Source organism: Hemicordylus capensis, chromosome 6 (assembly GCF_027244095.1).
Source record: "Hemicordylus capensis ecotype Gifberg chromosome 6, rHemCap1.1.pri, whole genome shotgun sequence".
NCBI lineage: Eukaryota > Metazoa > Chordata > Lepidosauria > Squamata > Cordylidae > Hemicordylus > Hemicordylus capensis.
Window position 1 is genome coordinate 55,398,496 of NC_069662.1, and position 27,491 is coordinate 55,425,986.

At 44.8% G+C, this 27,491-nt stretch overlaps 1 protein-coding gene across 11 annotated transcripts in view; it reads right to left on the reverse strand.

Moving 5' to 3' along the window:
- Positions 1–27,491, reverse strand: part of TANC2 (tetratricopeptide repeat, ankyrin repeat and coiled-coil containing 2) — a 441,341-nt gene that overhangs the window by 385,148 nt on the left and 28,702 nt on the right. For 5 of the 11 annotated variants that reach the window (XM_053259182.1, XM_053259178.1, XM_053259175.1 and 2 more), the window contains exon 1: positions 25,729–25,939. The exons of 2 other annotated variants lie outside the window; for them this stretch is intronic. Coding sequence is in view for 5 of the 9 variants with exons in the window: in XM_053259178.1 (XP_053115153.1) it covers positions 25,729–25,754 (26 nt within the window). In the remaining 4 variants the exon portion in view is untranslated. Of the gene's footprint in view, positions 1–25,567; positions 25,604–25,728; positions 25,940–26,017; positions 26,712–27,491 lie in introns of those variants that run through there. 4 more of the 11 variants (XM_053259185.1, XM_053259179.1, XM_053259183.1 and 1 more) reach the window with 3 other exon arrangements.

Sequence of the window (27,491 nt, forward strand, 5' to 3'; positions counted from 1 at the left end):
ACTGGCAGCCAGTGCAGCTCTTTCAAAATCCTCTCTAATAAAAGCCTTGGTGTCCGTCCGTGGACACCCAGGCGTGTGTCCGTGCCTCCCTCGGCACGTTCTGGGCATGCGTAGAGCGCATGCCCAGAACACGCCGAGGGAGACATGACCGCGGTGACCAGGCGGCCATGATGGCCGGGAGGAGAAGTGGCGGCCGAGGAGAAGTGGCCGCCGCGAAGCCGGGCAGGGGGAAGAGGCGGCAGGAGAAGCTGGCCGAGGCGGCGGCAAAGCCGCCGCCTCGGCCAGAAAACACAGCATGGCCGAGGCGAAGGCAGAGCCATGGCCGAAGCCTGGCCACACCGCCAAAGCTGGGCGGGGGGAAGAGGCGGCGCGGGAAGCCGGCCGAGGTGGTGGGGGAGCCGCCGCCGAGGCCTGGCGGCGCTGCCGAAGCCGGGCGGGGGGGAGACTTTGGGCCCCTTGCCCGGCCAGGGAGACCGGCCGTGGCATGGAGGCTGGCGGCAGGAGGGGGAATGGCGGTTGGGGCCCCGGAGCGCTTACTAGCACCTGTTATTTAACAGGCCGAAAATCACTTGTAGGTGTAATATTCTTCAAGCAAGCAGTTCCAGAGAGAACCCTGGCAGCTGCATTCTACACCAACTGAAATTTCCGAATATTCAATGGCAGCCCCACATAAAGTGCATTGCAGTAATCCAGCCACAACGTGATTAAGGCATGGGTAACCATGGCCAAATCTACCTTCCTGAGAAAGGGACGCAGCTGGCGCACTAGCCGAAGCTGTGCAAATGCACCTCTGGCCACTGCCTCCACTTGAGCATCCAAAAGCAGAGCCAGGTCCAGCAACACCAAGCTGTGCACTTGCTCTTTCAAGGGGATTACAACCCTGACCAGAGCTGGTTGAACCACCCTATCCCGATTGGCTTTTCTACTGACCAACAGCACCTCTGTCTTGTCTGGGTTTAACTCAGTTTGCTAGCCCACATCCAGCCCATCACTGCCTCCAGTTCAATCAGTACATCCACCGCTTCCCTAGCATCTGATGTCAGGGAAAGGTAGAGCTGAGTGTCATGTACATATTGATACTTCAGTCCAAACCCCCTGATGACCTCTCCCAGAGATTTCATGTAGATGTTAAACAGCTTGGGACAATACTGAGTATTGTGGGACCCCATAGGCCAAAGAGTTGAGCCCCAGCACGACCTTCTGGAACTTTTCCCCAAGAAAGGACCAGAACCACTCCAATGCAAACGCCCCCCCCCCCCATTCCTATACCTGAGAGTCAGTCGAGAAGGATATCATGATTGATGGTAACAAATGCTACTAAGAGGTCCAACAGAACCAACAGGGAGATGCACTCACTGTCTAGTTCCTGGCATAGGTCACCCACCAGGATGACCAAAGCAGTATCAGTTCCAAACCCAGAAACCAGATTGAAGAGGATCTAGATAATCTGTATCATCCAAGACCCTTTGCACCTGCACAGATACCACACGCTCTATCACCTTGCCTAAAAAGGGAAAATTTGAAACAGGCTGAAATTTATCCAATCAGTGGAATCAAGGGAGGGCTTTTTTAAATAGTGGTCTTACCACCGCCTGGTAAGGCTCTATGGCATCTTGTCATCTCTTAATGAAGCATTAATAATTTGCTCCAACCACCTACATGTTCCTTTCCTGGCAGATTTTACGAGCCATGCAGGGCAAGGGCCCAGAACACATGATGTTGCCTGCACCCTGCCTAGGATCTTGTCCATTTCTTCAGGCTGCACTAACTGAAAAGAATCCATCACAATAGAACCAAATAGCTGCCACAGAACATCTCCTGGAATTGCCAAAATCCTAGAGTCCAAATCAGCATGGATCCAAGCTACTTTATCTGCAGTGACAAACAAACTGGTAACAGTAGGTTACCAATGGTCACCCCCCGTCATGAGGGGTCCTGTGTGAAGCAGTGAGTTTGCCACACGAAACAGATCCACTGGCCTACACTGGACAGATATAAGAAAGGTGGAGAAAAAATAATTTTTTCGCCATCGCTGCCACCATGGAGCAGAGATGTGCAAACCGGCTCAACGTCAAACAGGTTCAAAGTTGAGGTGGTTTGGTTTGATGGTCTGGAGTCAAACTGAACCACCCCCTGTTCGGTCTAACCCCAGACCGAACACCCCGCCAAATGTTTTGGGGTCTGTGAACTTTTTTTAAAAAAAATGTACCTTTACTCCCTTCGGGGGAGTTCCTTAGGTGGCCGGGGGGGGGTCCTTCAGGTGGCGGTGCACCCCCTCCCCGCACTGGTCTCAATGCAGCCCGAACCAGCCCATTCGGCCGGCTCTTCAGCCCATTCGGGCCTTCCCCCTCGGTGCGGTGGCCATTTTGGAGGCTGCCGCGCCTGTGCAATTGGCCTCTGAGAGGCAATTGTGCAGGTGCAGCAGCCTCCAAAGTGGCCACCGTGCCAAGGGGGAAGGCCTGAACAGGCGGAAGAGCTGGCCCAATGGGCCAGTTCGGGCTGTACTGAGCCCGGTGGGGGGGGGAAGGGGAACCTCTGAAGAATCCCCCCCGCTGCCACCTCAAGGAACTCTCCCAAAGGGAGTAAAGGTACCAAAAAAGGTTTTTTAAAGGTCCAAACTGGGGGGGGGGGGTGTTTCAAGGCGTGCCAGACCAAACTGGCCTGGTCTGGTTCGAAACCAGTCTGGACTCAAACCGAACCAGGCCTGCCAGTTCCGTGCACATCCCTACCATGGAGTAGTCCCTAAAATGGGCTCTAGCCCGTGTTCAGACAGATTCGTTACAGGTCTTCCTCCACTGTTCTTTTGGCAGTGTGCATAAGGATACCAACACAAATATTTTAGTATTACTGGATCCAGATTAGTGTAAAAAGCACTAAATTTCAACTAGATAAAAACAATTAAACAGTTTAAAATTAAAATTGTTTTAATCCCATGAAATTGTTTTAACTCCATTTTATATTTGTTGTGTTTTAAATTCTGTATACTAGAGATACACATCATATAATTATGATAAAGTATCCTGCAAAGAAAGTGCCAGATATCCTTGGAATCAGAAATGAGAGTTATCCATATCTGTCTCCAAAGACAGAATTTTTTTACTCAGCTGTTTTTCAGCTAGGCTTTAGCCAGCATCCTGCTGTGTTTATTCCCTTACTGAAAGGAAGTTTGTCTCATGTACACATGTGCTCTCTGCTTACCTCTAATATGTCTTTTCCCCCATCTAATTTTTTTTTAACCCAGTTGTGAGCTCTCTATACTTTCTATTGGAGTCTCTTTTTTAGCCAAGATTGTCTAATCATCTGTTCCAACTGCCAATCATTTATTAATTAGGTTGCCAGAATGATGCACCAACTCCTTACAATAGCTTTGAATCCAACTGAATGCCACTTGCAAGCTTACTTCATTCATGTGTACTTGAACCAAGTTACTAATGTCTTGTTTCACCTTATTTCAGAAGGATGTACTTTGCATGAGTAATAAGTTGAATCTCCAAAAACATCCCTTTTGCTCCTGTGGCTGGATCCCAAGATAGTGTCTGATTATATCATGATCTTACCAAGACATAAGAATGACGACAGTGTCTATTACTACACTTTATAAAAAGAGGAAGAAATGAAAAGAGTCAAATTCAAGAAAAGCTTCTTTGTGTTGAGAAACAGAGTTAGTAATCTTTAGCTGTAGGACTGTGCAGGCACCATACATCTAAATAAATCTGCCCCACTGACGGCTTCCCTAAAAGAAGAATCTGCTCAGAGTTTGATTACTTTAGCTGGATGTGAACCAGAATGGCATTTGCAGTTCTTAGACTCAACCACTCTAAGGAGAGTTTTACTGCATGATCTAGTCTCACCAAGGTCCCAATTACATGTTCTATTATGCCTATCATCAATAGATAAGCTTAACACTCAAAGTAAGTAGGAAATGTTTTGACAACACACAGCCTTGAGAGTGGGATGCAATTAAGAACAAAACAGTTCCTGTTTAGTTCTGATTTTAAGTCAGTCAATTAAATGACAGGCATAACACAAGATGTAGTTTGCCCTTTGATCAAGTACACACCTTGCTATGACAATTTTTGAGGGTTTATCCAGCTCACACACCTAAAGCAGCGGTGGGCATGGACCCACAGCGGCACTTGGGCTGCTGGAGGACAGGGCACAGCTACTCTGCACTGGGCCAAGGCAGCTTCAAGGAGCAGTACCATCGCCGCCATCAGTAACCACCTTATCACTTACTCTGCTCCTACCCCCAGGCCACCCTTTAGAAGCTTTTTGTGAAGGATTCCCCTTTACAAGCTACTTACATAGCCCCTCGACCTGCCGAACCAGTCCGCCACAAATCGGACTCGATCGTGGAATGGCCAGCCTGGTTCGCAGTCAAGCTGCTCAAACCGACCTGGTTCGTGGCAGACTGGTTCGCTGCAAACCCCACCCCTAAAGAGCAGTTTATAAGAATAGTGTTGCTGGAAACAGTAGTGTTCTCCTAGCAAATTCACAAAAAAAGTTTCACAGCTTATTCACTAAGAGGAAGGGCAAAAGATAATGAGACCCTAGCAGGGGACATGCAGATTTGCAAAACCTATTGATAATATGCACTCAAGACTTAAAGTTCCCTCAAGTCTGTTATGATTATCCTTAGTGAAAGAGTTATGAAGTTACAAATATTTTATTGTTGTTGGCCTACACACCTCAGATTGAAGATTAAATGGTGCAGGGGAGAGGGTAAGCAGTTGCTAAAGGTGGAAAATAACATGGAGGCAAGGAATGGAGGGGAAAGGAGCTGGACATGAAAAACAAAGTAATGAGGGATGCAAGAACCAGGAAGGTATTTCCAGTGGCTGACATTCTGGCTAAATTAATCAACATAAGTCCTGCTGAAATTAAGTAGGCTTTTAGAGTAACTTAGTCTGGATATCTGTCAGTATAGACTTGGAGGAAGTGATGAGGAGATTCAGATAATACTCCCTTACTAGATTATTTATCTGTCTTGCACAATACTATTCTACATGTTTAAGTGGGATGGCAATAATCTGAATATATGGCTTGCAGATACATTTACATTTATCATATCTTAATACCGCCTGATATGTACATATCTAGGCAGTATACAAATTTTTTTTTAAAAGATTAAAATACACAAGACACCAAAGTATAAAACAGTTATTAAAACAAATTATTAAAATTAATTCTAATTAAAAGCTTAAAAGAACAGGAGAGTCTTGAGGTTCTTCCTGAAAACAAACAGAGAAGGAGATGCTCTTATTTCAGCAGAGAGCATATTCCAATGTCATGGGGCAGCCACAGAGAAAGCCCAGCCCCAGGGCAGCCATAGAGAAAGCCAAGTCCTGAGTCACCACCAAACAAGCCAGTGGCAACCATAACCAGACCTCTCCAGAATATCATAACAGGCGGCAGGGTTCATGACAAAGGAGGCGCTCCCTTAAATAGCCTGGACCCAAGCCGTTAAGGGCTTTGTAGGTAATAACCAGCACTTTGTATTTCACCCGGAAACATACTGTACTGGCAACCAGTGAAGTTCTTTCAAAACCGGTGTTATGTAGTCCCTTCGTGTGGTCCCAGAGACCAATCTGGCTGCCGCATTCTGTACCAATTGTAGTTTCTGGACGATGTACAAAGGCAGCCCTATGTAGAGAGAATTACGATAATGAAGCCTGAAGGTTACTAGCATATGTACCACTGTTTTAAGATCATTCTCCTCTAGGAACAGACGTAGCTGACATATCAGCCGAAGCTGATAAAAAGCACTCCTGGTCACTGCCTCAGCCTGAGAAACCAGAGAGAGCTTTGGGTCCAGGAGTATTCCCAAGCTACATACCTGATCTTTCAGGGGGAGTGTAACCCCATCCAGAATAGGCAGGCATATAGAAGTGGGTAAGCCAAATACTGGTTTTGCACATAGCAGCAGCAACTAGAATAGAGCAAGCCAGGAAAAAAGACAAGAACATGCCCATGGGATTTGTGGGGGCGGGGGGGGGGGGGAGAAGAAGAGTGGATAAATAAATATTGGGAATTGGTGAAGCTGGTAAACTTAACAGTCTATTTGAAATCTAACAGATTTTAGAGAGGTAAATTGTGCATAGAAACTTATGATACATCACATAAGGAGAGCAACAGGTCCCATGATGCAGCTCTGAATTTAATGGAAGTTTCATGTTATGAGAAGCTAGATATGAGTTTCACATAATATGTACTATAAATGTTAGTTTTATAGCCTATTTATATACAATAATATCCTTATACATACTTGGTTCAGTCTAATAGACTGAGCTCTCTATCTTATAAATATATACACAAGATGTCTGGAGGAGTAAATTATTAGACTTTAGAATTAAATTAGTAGATTGATATACAATACTCTTTATTTGAGTTTTAAATATTAGCAATATTTATGCAACTATTATACACAATACCAGATATGGTTTACATCCAACTTTCCTCTATATTCTGGAGCTGTCAAATTCTCAGCATGCCACACAGTACACTCTGGAAAGTTGTAAAACAGGACATATTAAATGAGACTAAAATTATTCTTCCAGATGGCTATTATTTACAGATAGTAAATCTCTTTTCTTCCATTCTCTGTTATCTCTTTTAAAAGCCATACAGCTGTAAGTAAAGATAAGGATTTTTTCAGAGAGGAAGTCTGATGACATGAATCAAAGCTCCAGGGCTTATGCCATGACTCGAGATCTAGGATCCTCTCACCAATTTGGAAGAATGAGAAAAAGTGGGAAATCCCTATGACCCAGACCCAGGGTGACACTGTACTGCAGGAACCACTACCTCCACACATCAGAGGGAGAAAGGGGAACTCAACTACAATCCAAAGATGCAATCCTGCCTTTGTCCTCCAACTCTAAGAAGTCCCCTGAGAACCTGTCAGTCTGTTAGGCCCTCTAGCACCGCTGGAGCTAGCACTTAAGAAATCAGACAAGGGTCCTTAAAAAAAACCAAGCCTTCCCTATGTAATAAAATGGGACCACTTCACTGCTTGGACAGCAGCCATACAAACCAGCAGTCTGCTCCAAGAAACCATTGGAGCTTTTATGTTGCCAAACCCAGTTGTTGTATTCTTGCTTGGAGCTAGCTGAGGTTCCAATTTCTTTGCCCTTGGAATTGTCAGAGTTTGCATCACTCCTGAATCTGTTTCAATGGAGACCCCAGCTCAGCCTCAAACAGAATAGCTTATTGACAAGTTAAGAATTAATCAAGTATGGGTCTGAATTTGCATACACCTGAGAGTTCTTAAAGAACTCAAATGCAAAATTGCTGATTTACTACACAAATACAGGTGAAACTCGGAAAATTAGAATATCGTGCAAAAGTCCATTAATTTCAGTAATGCAAATTAAAAGGTGAAACTGATATATGAGACAGACGCATTACATGCAAAGCGAGATAAGTCAAGCCTTAATTTGTTATAATTGTGATGATCATGGCGTATAGCTCATGAAAACCCCAAATCCACAATCCCAGAAAATTAGAATATTACATGGAACCAAGAAGACAAGGATTGTAGAATAGAACAATATCGGACCTCTGAAAAGTATAAGCATGCATATGTATTCAGTACTTGGTTTGGGCCCCTTTTGCAGCAATTACTGCCTCAATGTGGCGTGGCATGGATGCTATCAGCCTGTGGCACTGATGAGGTGTTATGGAAGACCAGGATGCTTCATTAGCGGCCTTCAGCTCTTCTGCATTGTTTGTTCTCATATCTCTCATCCTTCTCTTGGCAATGCCACATAGATTCTCTATGGGGTCAGGTCAGGCGAGTTTGCTGGCCAATCAAGCACAGTACACTGTATACTTTTCAGAGGTCCGATATTGTTCTATTCTACAATCCTTGTCTTCTTGGTTCCATGTAATATTCTAATTTTCTGGGATTGTGGATTTGGGGTTTTCATGAGCTGTACGCCATGATCATCACAATTATAACAAATTAAGGCTTGATTTATCTCGCTTTGCATGTAATGCGTCTGTCTCATATATCAGTTTCACCTTTTAATTTGCATTACTGAAATTAATGGACTTTTGCACGATATTCTAATTTTCCGAGTTTCACCTGTATGTAACTTGTCCCTAAACTCAGCCTCATGCCCAAGGAGCAGGAAGTAGGCAATGTAACACTGATTTTCAAAAAGTGATCCAGGGAATTACAGGCCAGATAGTTTACTTATTTATCTATCTGTGTATACTGCCCAAAACGCAAGTCCTTGTACTGTTTAACATATGCACAGGGCAAACTGGTGGGAAAGCATTATTAAATTTTTTTTATCAAGCATATAAATGAACCAACTTGCTGAGGAACAATCAGCACGGCTTCTGCAAAAGGCAAGTCCTGCCTCATTAACCTTCCAGAAGGCAGGGGCGTAACCAGGGTGGATTTGATTTAAATCAAACTGATTTAAATCACGATTTAAATCACTAGCAGGGTGGATAAAAATAAAAAAAATCCGATTTAAATCAAAAATCCGATTTAAATCAAAAATCCGATTTAAATCAAAAATCCGATTTAAATCAAAAATCCGATTTAAATCAAAAATCCGATTTAAATCAAAAATCCGATTTAAATCAAAAATCCGATTTAAATCAAAAATCCGATTTAAATCAAAAATCCGATTTTTTTGATTTAAATCGGATTATTTTTTTTAATCCACCCTGCTAGTGATTTAAATCGTGATTTAAATCAGTTTGATTTAAATCAAATCCACCCTGGGCGTAACTACCATTAGGCAAGGGGAGGCAGTCGTCTTGGGGCCCCACTGCCTCGAGGGGGCCCCCAGAGGCACATCACATGACTCCCCACCCACCCATGTTGCACCCCCTATGAATTATGTTGCATCTCTTGGAGATCGGCAGGAGCAGAGAGTAAAAGAAACTCAATTCAATGTGAACTAAATATTCACCGTATTCATAATGGGGATGTGAGTGTGAGTGCACTATATATTGTGAAGTGTGTTTGTGTGTGTATATCAGCGGGGACCCATTTTAAAATCTTGTCTCTGGGCCCACTCCAACCTTGCTATGCCCCTGCCAGAAGGTCAACAAAAACATTGATAAATGTGACACAGTAGACATTAAGCCTATTCTCATGAGCAGCCTAAACCAGACTACAGCAGCCCAACCCCTGGGTTAGGCTTCTTGTGTGCAGCGCTGCAATCCACGCAGATCCCAGCATTGCCCACCCACTAACCCTACTTTTGACCCAGGCCTTTAGCCAAGGTTAAGGATAGAAACGTGCCCTTAACTCCAGTGCCATGCGTATGCTCAGGCTGCTTGCTCACAACGAGTTGGGTGCCTAGAGCATCCAATTCTGAGTGGAATCCCCCAATGCACTATGCTCATCACACAGTGCATTATGCGAGTCCTGCCCTCTGGAGATCTACACTACAACATGCCAAAGGAAACAAACACTGATTGTCTGGGGGGAAGGTAGGTTCCACCCTGACTTTCCCCCTTCCTGCCTGATGACCAGAGCCTTACTGTACAGATTATTTTTTGATTTTAAAAAAATTAAACAAGTCTCTCACCAAAGGCGCTTGAGTGAAAGCAGGTATTGGATCAATTAGTTTTAGATCCCACTCAGGTTGAATCAGGATAGCCCCACTCTGAATATACGTGTGCACACACACTGCCTTGATACTGCCGCCAAGAACAAAACTCATTCCACACAAAGAGGGGGGAAATTAGAGAGAACACTGATTCAAAGGAGTTAGAATGAGGGGAGAAAGAATGCAGAAGAGAGGGAGAAAAACACAGCTTCTAATAATTATAATATGTATGTCACAAGCAACACCAGAAGAGGTGAATCTTATTGGGGGAGATTCAAGTGTCCCATCTGCCAGAGTGGCAGACAAGGAAAGATAGCAGAGTTCCAGCTTAGCACCACGTTCCAAGGGCTATGGAACTCTATGTGCCCATAGCTAACAGAGGGAGCCCTGGGTTTTCCAACACAGCTGGATGCAAGGGTTAGCCCACAGCAAGTCCACATAGGGAATGGTCCAGTCTCAGAAGTTCCATGCCAAGTTTCAGCCATTCATTTCTGAAGTTGAAGTGGATGATTGCCAGGGAGTCAGGCACACAGATTAACTAAAAAGAAGTCCACGTGGAGAATGATCCAAGGATTCCTAGCTTCAAGAATGTTCAGGGCAGTCTTATGTAGGTCCCCCACAGCAAACCCACACAAGAATCACTCAGGGATAGCAATTTCAGCTCAACAATTATCATCTCTGCAGGCCAGTGTTTCACCTTAAAAACAGACTCAGCAGTCCAGTTAGTCAACCGAAGGTGAAAGCATTTGAGTGCACAATGGAGACTCAGCTGGCAGGCTTCTGGGCAATAGGAGGCAGACCATACCATCAACCTTCTATGTCAAAAAAGCTTTGTACCAGTGGAGGCCCCTCTTTAGGGCCAAATGGGATCAGGCCCTCCCCCCCAAAAAAGAAATTAAAATATTTAATTGCATTAAATCAATTAAACAAAGATTTGTATGGCCTTAATCACTGTTGACTATTTAATCCTAGTGGGGGTTTTTTCATTGCTTCTCATTTCTGAATCAAGAATCTAGTCTCTTGCTGGCAGAGGAAAGGGCCTCAGATTACAGATCAGGAGATCTGTAATCTACAGGAGAGAAGAGCTGGTCTTGTGGTAGCAAGCATGACTTGTCCCCATAGCTAAGCAGGGTCTGCCGTGGTTGCACATGAATGGGAGACTTGATGTGTGAGCACTGCAAGATATTCCCCTCAGGGGATGAAGCCGCTCTGGGAAGAGCAGAAGGTTTTAAGTTCCCTCCCTGGATTCTCCAAGATAGGGCTGAGAGAGGTTCCTGCCTGCAACCTTGGAGAAGCCGCTGCCAGTCCGTGAAGACAATACTGAGCTAGATAGACCAATGGTCTGACTCAGTATATGGCAGTTTCCTATGTTCCTATCATATGACAAGGTTTCCTTGTTCCAATCTTCTGAATACAGGAAGGGTCAAACTAGCTTCTCTTGTCTTGGCCCCCTGTGGGCAGGAAATGTCCCATGGAAACGGCTGAGTTTGCAAACAAATGGCCAAAAGAAATAGAAATACCGCCCCAAAAATTTCACTGAAAAATGGAGCGCCGGAAGGGGAAAAGCGGCAGGAGAGGTAAGTACAACACCCCCGCCCTTAGCGCGAGACACACACACACCGCGTCAGACCGTGCCACCGTGGTATGTGCAAATCCCTACAGCACAATTCTAAAGAACAAATTATTCCCCTCCCCTTTTGCTTTGCTTTTTCTAGACACCACAGAAGGGCCTGGCTCCAGTGGATGGAATTCAAGGTAAGTGGGTGTCACAAATCACACCACAGCCACCACATGTCACAGATCATACTGTGCTGCCACAACATGTCACAGTCTGGTCTCAAGCAGCCCCATGCTTCACTGCTGCCACTAAAAAGACTTGTATTTTTTTCTGGCTGTGTCGACCAAAACAGCTTTCCAAACTGATGTCTCACTCAAAGTTATGTAGGGTGGAAAGGCTTCTAAGTGTGGGGTGGGGAAAGGAACATTGGTCTTACCATGAAGGGTTCTTTTTCCTGGTGGTAGGAGATCCTCAGACAGGGTTATGAAGTGTGCATGCCCGAGACAGAACTGGATCATGTGACTCTCTTTGTAGGCATAGCAGCCTCCAGTTCCAGGATTGAGGAACCTAAGAGTCTTTGAGAGAGAGAGAGAGAGAGAGAGAGAGAGAGAGAGAGAGAGAGAGAGAGCGAGAGAGCCCTACAGAGACAGAGATTCTCATGTCCTAACAAGTAACTGAGAACACAGTTGAGACAGAGAGTTGCGTGCCCTTACATATACAGTCAGTGGAAGACGCTAAACGAGAACATAGCTGAAGAAAGGCTAACAGGAGAAAAAACAGAAATAACAGTAGCAAAGGAGAAACAGTCAGAACTAGTTCTTGAACACCCTGAGAGTCATCTGTTATACCCTTTAATTCCCCCCCCCCCAATAAGCAGACCCCTAGAAATAATAACACACATCCGGGTGGGGCTGAGGATCTCCTACCACCAGGAAAAAGAACCCTTCACAGTAAGACCAATGTTCCTTTTTCCCCGGTGGTAGGAGATCCTCAGACAGGGACGTGCCCAAGCTACAGACAACAGTCCCTGGGTCAGGTAGGATGAAATCATAGTACTTGCTGTAGGACCGTACGTCCGAAGGCCACTTGACTCTCATTGAAACCAGAAAGCTTGTAATGCCTAATAAATGGTGAGACAGACGACCATGTAGCCGCCTTACAAATCTCAGGCAGCAGAACATGTGCTGCAAAGGCTGCTGACATGGCGGCACTCCTGGTTGAATGGGCAGTGACTCCTCCGGGTGGAGGTAAGTGTAGAGACGAGTATGCAAGCAATATGCAGGCCCAGATCCAGCCTGCTAATGTGCTCCCTGACACCCTGTTCCCCAAGGTTCAAGGATAGAAGGAAACGAACAGGGCGTCAGATTTCCTGATATCCTTAGTTCTTTTAAGGTAGATACACACTGCCCTACGCACGTCTAACTTGTGCCATAGTCTTTCCCTCCTATGAGTGGGTGAAGGACAGAAGGAAGGTAATACAACAACTTGAGATCTATGAAAGAGTGAGTTAACCTTTGGCAAAAAGGTCTCATCCAATCGCAAAATAACTGCGTCCTCCTGAAATGTGCAGAACTCCTTTTTGGAAGACAAGGCCCCGAGTTCGGAGACCCGGTGGGTGGAGGTCACCGCCACCAAAAACAGTATCTTATAAGACAAAATCTTATAAGAAAGAAAGCTGAGGAGCGCCAGACGAGCAGCCCTCAGTTCCAGCCAATTGATGGGTTGCAGTGCTTCCAACCATGACCATGAACCCTGGACGACTTGGTTCCGGCAATGAGCCCCCTAGAGACTGGCATCTGTGGTCAGTACTATGCGTGGAGGTTCTTCCAGAGGATGGCCTTGAGTGATGGCTGGCGATAGCCACCACAGGAGAGAGTCTCTGACATTTTGTGGGACCGTGATAAACGTCTTGTAGCCCGCCATGATGTGATCCTGCCACGGAAGAAGCAACCACTGAAGAGGACGCGAGTGCCACCTGGCCCACGGGGTGCAACTCAAGCAGGCTATCATCGATCCTAATGCCTGGGAAAGCGTCATCACGTCCGCTGATCTCCTGCGAAGAAGTGGGTAGAGCTGTTGCTCGATCCGCTCTCTTCGTTCTTGAGGTAAGGAAATTGTCCCCCGTGCCGTATCGAATAAAGCCCCCAGGTGGATTAGTTGTTGAGACGGTTTGGGGTGACTTTTCTGGATATTGACCACAAACCCGTGGTCCACGAGTGCCCTCAGAGCCGTGTACACGTCCCAGGTGGCCCGAGCTTTCGTCCTTGCTCTCACGAGTAAATCGTCTAAGTATGGATGTATATGTACGCCCTGGAGGCGGAGGTGAGAAATTAGGGACACCATCACTTTGGAGAAGACCCTTGGAGCGGATGACAGGCCGAAGGGTAGTGCCCGATATTGGAAATGTCTTCCATCGTAGGCAAACCGGAGGTACTTGCGAGACTCCTCCCTGATGGGGATGTGGAGATATGCCTCCGATAGGTCTATCGCTGCTAAGAAGTCCCCTGGTTGTACGGCTTCCTTTATGGTGTTTAATGACTCCATGCGAAATTTTCTTTTCTGAACGTAATGGTTGAACGATTTTAAATCCAAAATGGCTTGCCAGGAACCGTCTTTTTTCGGCACAAGAAACAGAATGGAGTAAGTGCCTTGAAAAAATTGAGAAGGTGGGACTGGTTCTATTGCCCTCATCTGGAGAAGGTGTTGTACTGCCTGCAGCATCCTCAGCTGTTTGACCGGGTCGGCAGTTTTCGGTGTGGGAATGAATCTTTGACGGGGTTGTGTGGATAGCTCGATATTGTAGCCGTTGGTTACCACATCGAGCACCCAAGCGTTGGAAGCCGTGGACATCCAGGTGGTACAGAAGTCCGCGAGTCTTCCGCCAATGGGAGTAGCGTCATTGCTTCTTATAATTGGTGTTTGAGGTAAAGGTCTTGTGGGCGAAGGCTCTGGAGTTGCCTCTGTAACGCTGTCTCCATTGAGGTCGGTTTGCGCCTCTGAATGAATTGAACCGAGATTGGCTGGAGGAGTAACTCTGGTTGTAGGGAGAGAAGTGCTGATTGAACTGCTGTCTGTAGGGTCTAAAGGAACGTGAGGAACCACGAAAAACTCCTCTGGAGTACCTGCGGGCAGCAGGCATCACTTTTTTCTTATCCCAGGAGTCAACCAGCACCGGTTCCAAAGCCAGTCCAAAGAGATTCTCACCTGTGAAAGGCGCAGAAGTTAAAGCCAGCTTAGACTTATAGTCTACATTCCAGGACTTAAGCCATAAGGACCTGCGAAGCACCACCCCCGCCACCATAGCTCTGGATGATTTTTGAATACTATCTAGACTCGAATCGGCCATTAAGGCTGCTGCCTTGGCCATTTTATTGATGCCTTGACGGAGTTTGGGTAGATCTGCAGGTACCATCTTGACAAGGTCCTTAGCCCAGAGCAGAGATGCTTTAGCAAAAATGGGGTTCGTAGTGGAAATCCTGATAGAGGAAGCGGTGGCGTCATGCACCTTCTTAAGGAGGGATTCTGAGCGCCTATCCTCCTGTGTCTTTAACTGTTCCTGTCCCTCCGCTTGTACAATTGCCCCAGACACCAGCTGTGCCACTGGAGGATCAACCTTAGGCTTGGCAAGAAGCTTGGTAATATCATTTGGGAGCGTGTAGTGCTTTTTTGGTATATTACCTATTGGTTTGGCCGCTGTAGGGCGTTGCCATTCGGCGCATAACACTCTTTTAAACAATGGCGGAAAGGGAACCACAGGACTCACTGTCTCTGATGCAGGAAAGACCTGCTGATCCAGCGTGGGTACAATGCCCTCCTGTTCTGGAGGGGAAATATCATTGATGATGCATTTCGCCTTGGCAAGTAGAATTTCAAAATCTGCTGAGGAAAACAATCTAGCATTGTTAGGGATGGGGGGAACCACCTCCTCTTCTGATAGCTCCCCTTCTTCCTTATCAGATTCAGGGTCTATGGGCATCTGTGGTGAACATTCCCCTAATGACGAATGGGACCCTAACAGAGAGGTAGGTTGCCTGGGTAGGGAGTTTGGACTGGGGTTAGCAGGAACTATGGGTTGTGCAGGGGGAGGTAAAGATGGCATCACTGGAAAGGGTTGTGCAGGGGGAGGCAAAGTAGGGATCACTGGAACAGGCTATCAGTCTTTCGGTCTTCTTTGTCCCACTTGAGACAGAAGAGGACGAAGGAGAGTGCCTACGCCTTCTTCTAGGTCTTTGTGGTAAAAACCTAGGAAGGAAAGAGCCAATTTCTGAGGGAGGTATGGCCCTACGCCTAGGACTGGAGTCTGGTGAAGAGGAGGACAGCCTCTCTGAACCACACCTGTTGGGCTGCCGCCTGCGACCTAACCTAGAAGCAGGTAGGGTAGGGACAGTTTCCCGCATCGGCGGGTGTTCTGGTTGCCCCGCAAATTCATTGGTTAGCTGCGCCCTAGGTTGCATAGACACCAATTCCCTCATGAAGAAATCCTTAAGCCACTGAGTGGCTGCGGGAGAAAAAGGGTCCTTACTTACAGTTAACCCTTGAGTCGTTGGAGAAGGAACGCAGCTGTGGGTAGAAACCGCGGGAATGGAGACCCAGGCTGTGCTGAGGCTTCCCCAGGCTGTATTTCTGTCTGTTTCACTGAATCTGCCGGTATATTGCCCACCGGGCACCAACCATTTTTGTCAGGCTTCGAATGCTTTTTGCGGGAATCCTTCACTTTAGTGCCATTTCCCGCCAATTTTGTCTTGGAGCGACGGCAAACCGCTTGAATTAGCAGCCATTCACTAAGGCGCTTGTGTCCCTCCGCCTTCGTGAGGGACTCTTTGCGCTTCTTTTTCTTTTTAAGTCCCTGCTCCCCAACATGCTTTGATTTCTTTAGGGCTTTCACTGGAGCCTGCCCTGCAATCAATGCCTCCCTAGTCAGCACCACCGGTGCAGCAAAAGCGGGAGCCGAACAAGCAACCGCCGTTTTAGCGGAGAGATTGGGAGCAGAGCGGTTTTCCCACGCATTGCCCAGGCACTGCAGCAACAGAGAAGCCTCCGATAAGGACCCCTGTAGGAATTCCTCAGCATGAGTAATGTCCACGAGGACGACACAAAAGGAACAAAAGAATGCAAACGTTTAATAATTTAGGAGCCAAATCGTTAACGAAAGTTAAAAAGGCTATTTTTGACGAAATTGAGTTTGGTGCTGAATACAGAGCGGACTCTCTTCCCCCCCTCGCACAATTAAAGAAGGGAAGGAAACGAAAAAACGGGGCGCGTAGTGCCAAACGATCTGACAGAGAGTCAGAATAAGCAACAAACCAAAGCTGATAACGAACCAAGTTGAGATCAGAAGAAAAGATCTCTAACGTTTAAGAGCTCTCTCAACATCCGTCTAGTCCCGAGTGAGACAGAACTGGAACTGGAGGCTGCTACATGATCCAGTTCTGTCTCAGGCATGCGCACTTCATAACTCTGTCTGAGGATCTCCTACCACCGGGGGAAAACAGAGAGCAGCTACAAATTTTTAACTTCAAAACAAGAAGACTTTACTTTAAAATAGTTCAATTCAAAACAATAGTTCTTTTGGAAAAATTTAGTACAGGACAGCAGTTATCCGAGTACAAGGAATAAATAAAATATGAGAAAAATGCATTCAATCTATCTTGAACTAATATTGGGCCATAACAGAGTCCTTACCAAAAGTCCTCTTGCAATCACCCCTAATCAGCTTCTGTAGCAAACCTAGCTTGTTCCTTCCTCAGCCTCAGATAGGGATGTGCCTGAACCACAGTTCAAAGTACAGTTCGAACACTTTCAAGGAAATTAAGAAGGGAACTTTATGGAAAGGGAGAGCAGGTGCCTCAACCACTAGTACATAGCACTGAAGCTGATGTGTTACATCAAAAAATTCGCTGGTTCGGGACATCTGTTTTTATGTTTTATGCATTCAAGGAGGTCTTTGAGCAAGTTTGTGGATTTTAGAGAATGCATATTTCATCAGCGTTATCCTATCATATCCTTCTTAAATGAATTCTAATTAAAGATCCTCCTTCAATAACATCCATTATAATGTTCCTCTATGAAAAGACTTCAACGCCACTGATTTGGCAGGCTTTTCTTCTCTATATAGTTCCCTCTTCCTGCCACCCACTTCCAACTCACTGGAGAATATCCATTACTTAAAGGAATCACTAGACAGGATAGAAGATGGGTACAGAACAATATAAATTGCTTAACCATAACCCAACAGACTGGGGAGAGGATACTTTATTTTGTGCTCTTTCCAATCCTTTCTAGAGCATGAATTCTCACCACCTGCATCTGTAATTAAGATTAATCAGGATTTGAAACCAGCTTGGAACCATAGTTTCAAATCTTAGTTAAGTGGGAGACTTGGATAACTAATGGAGCTCAGGTTACCAGCTCAGAATAAGAGTCAAAACAAACAAAACACCTGATGTAGTACACTCACTGGCTCCACCAGAACAAGCACACAAGTACAATCAGTATCTGGGAGGATTTAAGCATTTTGGGTTTGTGCAGACTTTTATACTCTGCCCTCTTCAGGCTTAGGCTTTGGAAGCATTAGGCAGGGATTGTACTGAGAGTCCACTTGCTGCTTCCCTTTTGTGGTAGGGGTTTGATCAACATACAGCTACAACATAATGACACACATATGCAAGGAAATAGAAGACAGTGACATCTCAAATGGTCCTTACACGTATAGTACAATGAGAACAGATGTCTGTAAATCTGTTAAGTCTGTAAAGAGCCAGCGTGCTGTAGTGGTTAGAGTGCTGGACTAGGACCGGGGAGACCTGAGTTCAAATCCCCATTCAGCCATGATACTAGCTGGGTGACTCTGGGTCAGTCACTTCTCTCTCAGCCTAACCTACTTCACAGGATTGTTGTGAGGAGAAACTCAAGTATGTAGTACACCGCTCTGGGCTCCTTGGAGAAAGAGCAGGATATAAATGTAAATGAAATAAATAAATAAATAAATATTAAATGAAGTAGGAATTAATCTGTGAACCCAAAATTGGGGCAGGAAAACAGGATTTCAAAAGAATAGAGATAAGGATCAAAGTTGGGACCATTTAAATAAATAGGTATGAACACAAATCCTGATGGGGTGGGAAGTGGCGGCAGTAGCAGAAAAACAAAGGGTTTGCACCTGTTTGAGAAAGAAAGACACAATTGCCGTGCACTGCAAAGTACCTCCCCCAGGTGTTAATTCATCTATAGTGGTCAGGCTTTCAGTGCCCCAAGTACAGCGGAGTGCACAGTGCAGCAGCCTACTAGACTAGTCCAGGCCCTTAGAGTCATAAGCACCTTTCTTATGAGGCAAGGCTACAACACATGGGGCTTTTTAGTTTAGAAAAAAAGACTACTGCAGGGAGACATGATAGAGGTCTATAAAATCATGCATGGAGTGAAGAGGATAGAGAGAAATTCTTCTCCCTCTCACATAACACTAGAACCAGGGGTCATCCCATGAAATTGATTGCCGGAAAATCTAGGACCAACAATCGGAAGTACTTTTTCACACAATGCATAATCAACTTGTGGAATTTTCTGCCACAAGATGTGGTGACAGCCAACAACCTGAATGGCTTTAAGAGGGGTTTGGATAACTTCATGGAGGAGAGGTCTATCAACGGCTACTAGTTGGAGGTCTGTGGGCCACCTCCAGCCTCAAAGGCAGAATGCCTCTGAGTACCAGATGCAGGGGAGTAACAGCAGGTGAGAGGGCACGCCCTCAACTCTTGCCTGTAGGCTTCAAGTGGCATCTGGTGGGCCACTGTGTGAAACAGGATACTGGACTAGATGGGCCTTGGGCCTGATCCAGCAGGGCTGTTCTTATGTTCTAAGGTCAGTGAGCAGGGCACAAAGGAACCCTCAGTCTGGACAATGGGGGGGCATGATACCTCTGAGCACCTGAAAACCTTTGTCATAAACATTATCACTAATTAAGATATTAAACAGGTATATCCATATAGACAATGGATCAAATATGGTAAACATTGTGCATCTTATGACTGAAGATCAGGAAGATTGTTCAAGTGGATCTAGTTTACTAAAAAGGACAGGATGGGATAAAAGGAGAGGAAAATGGATGCAAAGAACTTGAAGATGCTGGAGATTCTTTTTCTGAAACAAATTCTTAAAGGCATTTGCTGCTCTGCACACAAACTGCAATAAGCAGCTGATGATGCTTTGAAAAAGCAGTCTGCTGCTCAACTTTGCAAAAGCACTCTATAACCAACAAACTAAGAAACCAAAACAGAAATCGAAGTTCTAAAAATGTTAAAACTGAGGAGAAAAGGAAAGGCTGTGACGTCCCTCAGTCTGTGACAAGCTGGAGTAACTGTAGGAACAGCAGTGTTGTCACAACATGGCAATATCAAATCATGACCTCATCAGTGAAAATGACTGGATATTAATTCAAGAACTGACAGCTACTCTGCAACCTACCAAAGTGGCAACCAAAACATTACACTCTGAACAGCTTGCCATATGAGATCTCTATGGGACATAGTTGAACTATCAGCTGAAAATCTCAAAAGCAACAAAAAATTCTAGCAACTTAGTAGTCAGCATTAAAAAACCATGAAAAATTAAATGACACAGCTCTGTACCTCAATTCTAAGTATCAATTGCTGTTGTCTGATATGGACAGAACTAAAGAAAATGATCAGCTCATGTCAACACAGCATAAAATGGGAACTGTCAATGCAGAATCACCAATTGACTCTCTGCACATGACACATACAGAAAAGGATGACAACTTAAAATCATTCCTTAAGAGATAACTTGAAACATCAAGAGTCACCATTCAGTCAAATAGGATTTCATTTCTGGACTCATTTGTAGATAAGCCATAGTTAAAACATGTAAATATTTTAAAATACTGGGGAACTCCAAAATATCAAGATGTGAACTGTATCAATTGGCTCATGTTGCCTTGTCAATGCCATCACCTCAAGTAAGCAATGAAAACATATATTTGCCTGAAATTCATATTCTCACCACAAGAATCCAATATGAAAGAGGCAATCCTGGAGGATGCTTTATTAGTGAGACTGAATAGAAGTTATAGAAAGCTGTAATACAGAGTACAAAACAATGCAAGCCAAGCATGTTGGAAGTACGATAGGCCTAAGATCCATCTAATTAGGTTGATAATTCACTGTTTCCCTAATTTTATTAGATCATTTGAAAAATACATAATTTTGAATAGCTGTGTGATTACGTACCAAGGTTTTTTCCTTCTTCTAAAATACATTTGATTACCTCTTCACCAACTACACGCCCCCTGTTGTTCATTAAACAGTACAAATAAAATAAGCATTTATTAAGTACAGTACTTTAATAAATGTTGCATGCATATTTCCTAGTTCTAATTGCTGACACTTAGTTGCAACCGTTTTAGACCTTGCTCCACCCCACAGTACAAGTTGTGATAAATAATGTACCTTAAGTTCTCACATTAACCAGAACTGAAAATTTGGTTGTGCATACTTAACCAATTATTGAACTTGAACAATTTCATATGCAGCTGAACCTGAACAGGAACTGAACCAAATTATGTATATGATCTGACTTCTTGCAACGGTGTGTGTGTGTGTGTGTGTGTGTGTGTGTGTGTGTGTGTGTGTAAGGTTTTGCAGGATCTATTCCAGATCTTGGATGTCTCACTACCTTAGGTACTTTTATAAAGGGACATATTTATTTTGCCTTCCTATGCAACACTCACTATCAGACTATTGGTACATCTAGCTCAGTATTATCTTCACTGACTGGCAGCAGCTTCCCCAAGGTTTCACAGTTTTTCCACCTGGACATGCCAGGGATTGAACCTAGAACCTTTTGCACGCAAAGCAGGTGCTCTACCACTGAGCAACGGCCCCATCCCCAGTTCATTACTATGGAATCTCATTTTCCTAAGCGTCAAAATTAGACGGATTTAAACTATAACATTAGACTTGTATAGCAATGTTTGTACTAGAATTCTGCTTTTATACACAATATTCTCTTACCCAAAGATGCATTTTTCGCATGAACAGTGAATAAGTGGTGAATACTGGCAACAAGTGAGATTAAATGTCAAAAGGCATGATTCATATGTTTTCCTTCTTTCTTCTGCTAATTTGAAAGAGCACACTCTAACAGATTAATTTCCCCACCCATTAACTCACACAATACCTCTCCCTGTGAAGAACTAAGGCCTTGATATGTCAGAACATACAACATGAATAGTACCATTGAATATTCTCTCTCTCTCTCTCTCTCTCTCACACACACACACACACACACACACTATACTCCAAACTTGCAGATATATACAGTTACTCATTTGTTAAATACATATATTTCTGAATTCTGAACATCTCAGTAACAAATTAACCACTTGTATGGTCATTTAAAAAGCATAATGACATCTTATCAGAGAGAACTAATCATATTGTTGAGTGGGAGTTCCATTGTCATTTACAAACATAGGCTGAAAATGGGGGGAAATTGAAGATCAAGTAGCTCTTGTGATTGTCATAGTACACAAAGTTTCAAACAAATGTAATGAGAAAATATATTTCAAACTTCATTAAAAATAATTATCCTCAAAACTGCCAAACAGTTGGCAAACCACACATTCTTCTAAGACACTGCAAATAAGTTTTACAACTTCACTATGCGATTTTCCCCACAAACCACCAATATTTTACTGGTGACAGAAGCATTGGGCAATAGAAAGTTGAGTTAAAGGTTCCTCCGGCTTTCACACAAAAAGAAAGAAATTGTTAAATAAGGCTCAGAGTCCTCACATTATACCACTACCTAAGGAACCACCCCCACAAAGCTTTGAATTCCTGCAGAAAATGACATGATGCAAATAATTCGGTAACTAGCTAAAAGAGCTCTGCAAATGCACTCTTGCCCAGCTGTCTGACTGGAACCTACACTTTTCCTAATCTTTCCAAGACACCTGATGAAAACAGGCCAAATGTTATTTTTTTAAAACCAAAACATAAATAAAAGTCAACATAAGAGATGCTCAAGACAATTCCTTGTTCTAATTACAGGTCTATGTATCCCAAGATTTCTCAGCACATTAAAAAAAGTTTATGAAATAGACCAATAATTTCAGGCTAATGAAAAATGTGAATACAAAGACAAGGGAGTTTTATTTTTTTATTATTATTATTATTATTATTATTATTATTATTATTATTATTATTGGCCTTAATATCTTCCACAAGTGCCAACTCAAAACATGAAAGGTTCTATATCACAAGATCCTGCTTAAGATGTTCAGATAGGTTTATGCAAGACATAATGAAATAATGTTTCAAACTCCAACACCAACAAATCCTTAAGAAATTGATAAACAGCTGACAGTCTTTCCAGCTCTGTCTAGGAGAGGAGGGGCTGCAAAACAGTTATGTTTCTCAAAAATGAGAGAATTTGCTAAAGGTTGTGCTGAAACAGTAGAAGTTGGGAAATCTCTTTCCTGAAACAAGATATTTAAATACTATAGCCCCGTTCAAGTGTTATCAAAATTGGGGACGCTGTATATGAGAGCATGCTTGCAAATCTTGCCCCAATACACTCAGAAGCTTCCCACCCAGCTCCACCCCACTATCAACAGTTACAGCATTTGTCTGCTGAGACACCCCAGCCTTCTGCATCATGGATACAATCTCTTCACAAGTATGGATAGTGGGAGCTGGGGGGAGGCTTCTGAGCATGTCAGCACTGTGGCAGGGCTTGCAAGCACAGTCTTGGGGGTGTTGAAAATACAGCATTCCCCATTTTGATAACTCCAGAACAAAGCAAATAAGACTCAAACGTGTACCACAGATCATCAGGAAAGGCAAGTAAGTTCAAAAGGAAGGCATCCCGATAAAGCAGCAAAGTTAGACAGACTATAAAAAGGCAAGATAATTTGCTTTAGAAAGCAAATGTGTTGCCCAAAAGAAAAGCAAGGGGCAAGGAAGGAAGGGAGAAAAGAGTGTGAATTCTGGCAAGGCAGGACAGAACTTGACAAGAAAACTGTTAAAGCTAATTTGAAGTAAATTCACCTAATGGCGCAGAGAGGAAATGGCTTGCCGGTTCGAATCCCCGCTGGTATGATTCCCAGACAATGGCAAACACCTATATGCAGTGATATAGGAAGATGCTGAAAGGCATCATCTCATACTGCACAGGAGATGGCAATGGTAAACCCCTCCTGTATACTACTGAAGACAACCACAGTTCTCCCTAAAAGAACTGTGCTTCACCTCTTCATCATATTTTATCAGAACACTGAGATAATGTTGTTCTAGTAGACATTCTGAAGGTTAGATTTCCAGTTGTGCATTCATCTGATTTTACTGCTGCTTCAAAGTTGTCATTTATCATGTTCTGTTTTTATTTTAAACTAGCTGGGCCAGGCACAGAGCATCTGAGCCTCTACTGCCCCACTTCTCCCCACCCCCACCCCGCGGTTTCTGGCTGGCAGGCCAGCAAGCCAGATTTTGGCTGGTGGCAAGCTGGCCTGCCACCTCCTCCTGCCCTCCTATCCGCCAGTTCCCGCCGGCCGGGGTGGCCCACTGCCACCACCTGCTGCTCCCACTGACCAGGTCTGCCCACCGCTGCTGCCTGTTGCTCCCGCTGGCCGGCCACTGGCAGGAGCAGTCCGCTTCTTCACCCACGGTTTCTGGCTGGCCGGCAAGCCAGCCCGCTGCAACCTCCTCTCTCCGGCCAATTCCTGGCAGCCAGGCCAGCCCACTGCCACCTGTTCCCGGTGCTGGCCCACCGGCAGCTGACCCGCCAGCGGCCACATCCCTATTTTCTCCCCGTCCCATCGCTAATCGGCAGTTGCTCGCGAACTCATGCAAGAGCTGCCACACATGGGATTAGAAATGGGTATGCCTAATATTACATATTAATGTAGAAAAGCAGGTCATATATATTCAATATAGAGAGAGTTTGGCTCTAATATGAATGCTGTGCAGCAATATCTGAATTCAAATCAATTAAAAACTTACAAGTCACTAATTTCCAAGTGCAATTTCTTTTCCACCAATAATGCAGAAGAGACACTTTTCCACATACCATCTGGAACAATTATTATTCTAATGTACAATGGGCCTATATGTGTGAATTATATCTAACAAGCACCTTCTCCCACATAACAAGGCATAAAGGGCCCAAATAATGACACAATTTATCATCAACTCCTCCTCACCCTGCCCCGCTGTTCATCCCACAATAGCCATTTGCTCCCTTTCTGTGCCTTGACCGACAGAGAGGTACTCTTCATATCAAGGTTTCCTCTGTTCATGGCTGATATCCATGTTCCAAGGGTTTCATATCTACATTGGTGTATCATAGAATCTTTCTGCTTCCTACTCCTGACCTATACAAAAATCTTCATTTATTACCTATACAAAAATCTGCATTGATTATGCACTGCAGATCACTCCTACGATCTATATAAGAGATAATCAATGTAAAGGTGTAACATATTCAAGAAGGTTGAAGTACAGAATGTGCAGCAGAATGGATATAACATCATCTCTCACAATTCAGGTTAGGCAATAGAACATCCATGGCTCCTCCTCCTCTGCCTTCTGTCAGAGAAAATATTTGGTCCTGTGGGAAGAGAGAGCAAGTACCACCCAACTAGGCAATGGACAACCCAACTGACACCAGCTGTAACTGAGATGGAATGAAAGGCAATGGGAACCAACATTCGCTCATCACAGCTACCTGATGAGAACTGGGGTGGGGGGGAGATATGCTATCCCAGAAAAATGCTATGTGCTGGGAGGAAGTAGAAACAATCCCGATGTATTACATGTTACTACTATTCTATTTTAATCATCTTGAAAATCCTTCTAGAACAAAAAGTTTACAAATCAAATGTACAAATAAATGCAAATATTATTCAAAACGATCTCTCTCACACACACACACTGAAATGCCCCAATTTTTACACACCCATATCATAGGGAAATTACGTTTTCCCACATGCACCACTGCTCCCAATTTCACATTCCTAACACTCAAAAAAATCAATATGCTGCCAACTGCTGCCCCAATAGAAAAGATTAAGTACAGTACATAGCATCAGTTTCCCTGACTCATAATACACCATAAACCCTTCCCCTTAGTGATCCATTTCAACAACTTCTTATCACATATTTCCAACTAGACACACTTCCCACCAATAAGAAACAAGGATATGGCAAATGGGCATTTTTTTTGGGGGGGGGATCCCGACAGGGCATCATACCCCTCTTTTCACAACTATATTCCTAAACAGCAGAGCAGTGCATCATCCCTCTCTCAAAAAAGATGCTGTCAGTTTTTGCCCAAATGCATCTACCTCCCACCATTTAAAAAAAGCAAAAAACACGGATAATGGATCACCTAATAACTTCCATATACAAGCAACATTTACAGGTTTACACTTTTAGTCATAATTACTACTGTAGAAAGCGTCGATGAGCTGCAGCTGAACGAACGAACAAACTAACCGCTGATGTCACTGTTATTACGTGCGAGTGCATGCCACAAATACACAGAGGAAATCAGTGTAAAATCGGCATAACAGATCCGTACATATACGTGTATAATGACAAACACATCTACTGCCACACGACCACTCCTCCAAATAGTGCGAACCTATCTCCTCTTTCCACATCGATGTTCCAGTGATATGGCAACGCGGGGTGGGGGGAGATCGAAGAAGGAGAGCAGCCGAGCACGATGACAGTCTCTCTCCTCCCCACCCCCCTCACGGGCTATTCCGGCACACCCAGACAGCGCCCCCTTCCTTCCTTCCTTCCTTCCTCGGCTGAGAAAAGGTGAACAGGCTGAGTCCCTCCTTGGCAATTCACTTCTCACTCACCTAGTCCGCTGTTGGGGTCCTTCCGGGCTCCCTCCGGGGCGCGGCAACTTCTCCTTCCTTTCCTCTGCCCCAGAGTTCTGGGGGAGGAGCTGCGAGGCAGAAGTGGGGGAGCCTTCCTCACCACATCCCGACGAGGAGGAGGAGGAGGAGGAGGAGGAGCGGCCAACTGGCTCCTCTCTTCCTTCCTTCCTCTCCCCTCAGATGCAGCCAGGTTGGGGTGGGGGATGCTGGCGGGGACCGTGGTCGTCGTCTTGATGAGGACGACGACGGTGGCGGAGGCTTCTGCTCCTGCAGCTCCGCCGCTCCCTCAATCAGTCGGATGTCTCTTTCTCTCCCTCACAAAACAATCCCCACTGAAGGAGCGAGCACGGGGGCGCGCGCGCCTGCCTCCTTCACGCGCAGCGCCCCAATGAGTGAAGAGAGTCAAGGGGTTTGGAGGTGGCGGCACCGCCTCGCGCTTCTTCCTTCGACCTGCACGCGCATGCGCCACTCGTTTGCCAGGTCGGTCAATCCGGCGAGAAGAGACGCGCTTCTCCTCCTTTTTCCCCACGTAGAGGGGAGAGGCGGCGGCTCGTGCCAGAACACAGGTGGTGGGTGGGGCTACAGCCACCTCCTTGGCGCGCGCGCAACCCTTCTACTGTCTTACGCCCCCTTCATCTACGGACAGCAGGTCGCGCGCCTAAGCGAAGTTGGCCTCCTCTTATCCCGCCCTTTCTCCCCCGCTCCCGGCACGCCTCTGGCTCTTAAGGGTAAGGGTCCCTTTGCACTAGAGAGGTGGGGCTATGCAAAACAAAATGCTCCATGAAGAGTAGGAAGGGGAATGAAGAACTGATATTTATGAAGGGGCGGGATTATGCAATATTTAAAAACTCACACACACATAACACATTCACACACACACCCCAAATCCGCTACGATTGTTACTCCGTTTCCTTAGATTGTGTTAGAATGGAATATTATGTTATTAATATATTTATTAAAAGTGATTGCTATTGCTTTTTTAAAAAACAAAATAACGTTATGCTTAATGCATCTCTAGAAGAAATTGATGCTTGCCACCATTGCAGGGAAGATGCAATCCTGGCCGGGGCGGGCTGGGAGAAAGAAGTTGGGAACGTAGCGGGCTTCATGGGAGCTTTACACGTATTTAAGTGTGACGTTGTGTTAATTAAATAGGCAGGGAAAGATGCTGCAGGTAGCATATTTCAAGTCAAACTAAGATCTGCATAGTGGACTATCTTGGAATATGATACAGTAATGTGTATATTTCTGTCAAGGATTTCCACTGCCAGATACAGGAACTTGCAATCCATAGTTGCTGGATAGGGCCTATTTAACTGCAACACATTATTTAACACCACTATTGTTTTTTGGGCATGCAAAGTGTTTTATATGCATGCAGTTTTTGTGAAGCAATGTTTTCTATAATCTGCAATGGAATGAGAATAGAACTGGTTCATTCTTCTGAAATAGT